Raw genomic sequence first — 3,734 nt, forward strand, 5'->3', positions numbered from 1 at the left:
CGAATTGAAGGATTACCCTGTGATTTTGATTAATATTAAGCTATCTCATAGTGTGATATCACTGAAATATTTCCCGGAATTGTATTAAATTAGCTAATGCACAGGTGCGTGTAACAGCTGTTGATGATTTGACTAGCAAAACTAGGCGGTTTAATGCTTGAAAGATTCACTTGGATGCATATGTGTTTCACTGATCTGTAACAGGCTTTGGGTATTCATACTCTTGGGTAAAAACTGTTTCAGGTGTTACTCCAGGGAATATTCAGTCCAGCCCGCTGTCTCTTTCATCGAGGGGTGAAAATGTATTACTTTCTTTCAGCAATCAAATGCACGGAGTTGATCTATATAATCTAACTTGGTAAACAAAATGCTATGAAAGTTAGTATTTTTTATAAATTAATAATTAAAAAGTTATCCGAATTAGAAACAGAATTGGTAAATTAAAAACAATAATAATTGGTAACTTGAATTTTTCGTAATCGATGCACATTTTTAGAGGCGGACACAGTTGTTTAAAGTATTTGTTGTGACATTGTACATGTTTGGTACAAAGAGAAAAACTTGTGGTAACTGTTGAATGACGGGCAGACACAGGACGCACCTGCTCTCTCACTTAAGGCCAAAAATAATTGTCTGTGTCTATGTTTTATTTCCAATAAATGATCATCACAAAATAATAAATTGACAATCCCTAAATGTCCACTGTGTCAATCTGGTTTGAGCAAGTAACATCCACTTATAGAGTGGAAAGACATTTCTCATCAGACTTACTTAAGTCATGCTATTAATGAATTTATTAGCAAAAAATAATCCACATATATATACTGTATACACTGTATACAATTTCATGTAAGCATAATTTTACATGGCATTTTATATTTATATATATAATGCCATGTGAAATCATGCTATTACTCTCCATTAATTTATATTTGTTTGTATGTAAAATACATTCTTGAATGTAAAAATAATTATCCAAATATTGATAGATTAACAAAGGTTCAGCCTATTTGAATATATTACAAAAGCCATTGTTTTTTTTCTGCATAACATCACCACCCTCCGATTGACATGGATATATATGACCTGTCCTTCTCTATAAATATAGTGCAACTCACCCTGATCTTGGTCACCTCATTGTCCCAAAGATGTCGAACAAACTATTTTTCCTTCTTACATGCCGTTACACCATCTCAAAATGTAACAGTTAATTGTCCTTGTGTTGTGTTCTTATTTATTTTTTATCTTCCAATAGGAGTGAAAGGTCAGAACTTGGAGTCTATTTCCTCTGAATCAGTGGTAAAGCCTAGAGAAGCTCAGAGTCTTTCCTGTAAAGGATCAGGATTTAATTTTGGAAGCTACGACATGGAGTGGTGGAAATGGACATAACTATGCCAAAAGTTACGAGGGATGAATAGAAATCTGAAAGTGTCTCATCTGACAGAAGAGGACTCAGCTGTGTATTTCTGTGCAAGACATGCACAGTGCCACTAACATGTCACATAATATGTTAACATGACACAAAACTTAGTACAAAAAAAAAACACACTCGTAGTCTATAACTACAGTTCTCATCTGTGTCTGTAGGTTTCAGAAGAATGCAACAAATAAGGTCACCTACTGTGACCCAAACAACCACAGAATAATTTATTTTCAATTCAGTCTTCTTCTCAACACTTAATCAGACACTCTTATTAGGAGTGTAAGCTTGGCACTAACAAAAAGAGTATTTGCTATGATCCTTCAAAAACTTTCACAAGATAATGTTCATTTCTCAAATATTCTAATAATATGTTTGGTTCGATTGTTTAAAAGAATGCAATCTGAATCTATATGTAGAAATGTCATACTAATCAAATATTAAAAGTTAGAATTAGATCCCCTTCGTAGGCTCTGATTATCATCTTTGCAACAGTGTGGTTTGGCTAATGGTCATCACAGTGGTCTTCCGTCATTACCTCATGTTGCAACTTCAAAAGAACCCAGCAAGAGACAAGTGTTTATATGCTACTAAGATGAGAGATGCTGTAGATTCCCATAAACACTCACAAGATGAAGAATACATTATATCCTTATTACTAATACTGCTCAGCCTTACTGTGAGTTCTTAAAGGAGTGGTGTTTTTTAAGTGCAATTTTAAGTTGAATTTTTATTGAAGTTAAATTTGCCTTTCCATTACAGGTGTAAATTGTAAAAAATGTAGTCTGACATGCCACTGGAAGCACATGTCAGAAAAGGCCTCGAGACACACAGGCTCTCTTCAATAGAGGATCTTGATTCAGCTACTGTAACTGCTGGGAAACCACTTGTGTGGATGGGTCTTGACTATAATGAAAGTCGACATAAGGCAGAATGTAAAGCAAGTAAATTAATATACAAGTTACATACAAATCACAAAGAATCACATCAGTTTGATGTCTCAGCACTATAAAATGTTAACCTTTAAGTTCAACATCCTAGGTTGATTCTTCCTTTCTTTGTCTTCAGTGTCATTTGCAGCCACAACTTGTGCGGAATATGCTACTGATCTAAATGAACCCTTGTGTTGCTTAAAATTAGACTAAACTGACTCACAACAGCAAAAATGAATGATGTGGTATTTGCATATAAAGCTTTATGTTTAAATGTAATTTGACATATTTACCAGATTATTATTTGGATAGCAAGGTTTACTTTTATCTTTAACAGATGAGTCTGAAATAGTTACAAGCAATAGAACCTTCTGCGAGAACTATAACAATAACAATAACCATGATGATGGTCAAGATGACTGCGGCAATATTTGCAAAACAAGCACAGCAGCTGAACTTCCTGGCACCTTTAACATCTCTCTTGAACTTCCTTTTCAGTGCCTATGAATATAAAAAAATACACATTTTCAAAACAGCTATGTATCCAAATAGCATTTGATCACGAAACATGATGGGAAAGTTAGTGAATCTTTTGATGGAAGAAGTAATTGATAATATGTCATACGTTTATTTTAACATTTTGAATCAGGAATGTTATGTCAAGATATTGTGGAATGTATGTAGCATATAGCAAACAAATAAATGAGCTTTGGGGAAATAGACTATTGTCTTTAATGGTTTATTCAAATGACAATGCGTTACCTGAAGGGAGCACATCAGTGCAGCCGAACCAAGAAACATGATGTTGCAGAAGGTGAGTGTGAGCACAGAGCAGCATAAGTAGTCTTTCACTTTCACCTGAACTTTGCGGAGACCTTCACTCTTATGTGGGGCTCGACGTTTTTTTGGTTTTTGACTCTCACATTCTTCTACTTCTATGTCCTCAATATTCTCATCCCCAACCTCCTCATCAACGCCTTCCTCCATCTCAAATTCCATTTCAGGAAATTCCATTTCTGGAATGTCAACCTGAAAATCTTCCATTATCAGATTTTAATAATCAGTAGAATGATTCCCTAAGTTTAGTGACAGGTAGATGATGTCACATAAAGTAGAAGTGTCTCATAAGAGGCTTACTGCTTGGTTTTATACTTGACTCATTTGGGCCAATGTGCTGGAAACCTACATAACACCCAAAGGGCAGGAAACCCATATAATGGTGGTCTATGATTAAACGTGTGATGTGTTCTTGTCACGCGCACACAAAAAGAGACAGTCACAATGTTGAGTGAGAACTGCTTTATTAAAACAATAAAGCAGGCAACAGTACAAAAAGGGCAAAACCAGTGAAGAGTTGTCGAGGGAGTGTAGGGTCAAAAGCC

The 3,734-nt window shown here is 35.1% G+C and overlaps 1 protein-coding gene across 2 annotated transcripts; it reads right to left on the reverse strand.

The window, feature by feature from the left end:
* Nucleotides 1-2,170: 2,170 nt before the first annotated feature.
* Nucleotides 2,171-3,437, reverse strand: si:dkey-204f11.3 (uncharacterized protein LOC100034401 homolog). Of its 2 annotated transcripts, XM_052131594.1 has the most exons (3): nt 3,115-3,437; nt 2,752-2,853; nt 2,171-2,326 (listed from the first exon to the last, which is right to left on the reverse strand). In XM_052131594.1, the coding sequence occupies exons 1-3, from the start codon at nt 3,394-3,396 to the stop codon at nt 2,177-2,179; spliced, it is 534 nt and encodes a 177-aa protein (XP_051987554.1). In that variant the 5' UTR covers nt 3,397-3,437; the 3' UTR covers nt 2,171-2,176. The 2 variants fall into 2 exon arrangements, with proteins under 2 accessions (XP_051987554.1, XP_051987555.1); XM_052131595.1 differs by having other exon boundaries at nt 2,221-2,853.
* Between the last annotated feature and the right edge of the window lie 297 nt (nt 3,438-3,734).

This window comes from Xyrauchen texanus, chromosome 8 (genome assembly GCF_025860055.1).
Source record: "Xyrauchen texanus isolate HMW12.3.18 chromosome 8, RBS_HiC_50CHRs, whole genome shotgun sequence".
NCBI lineage: Eukaryota > Metazoa > Chordata > Actinopteri > Cypriniformes > Catostomidae > Xyrauchen > Xyrauchen texanus.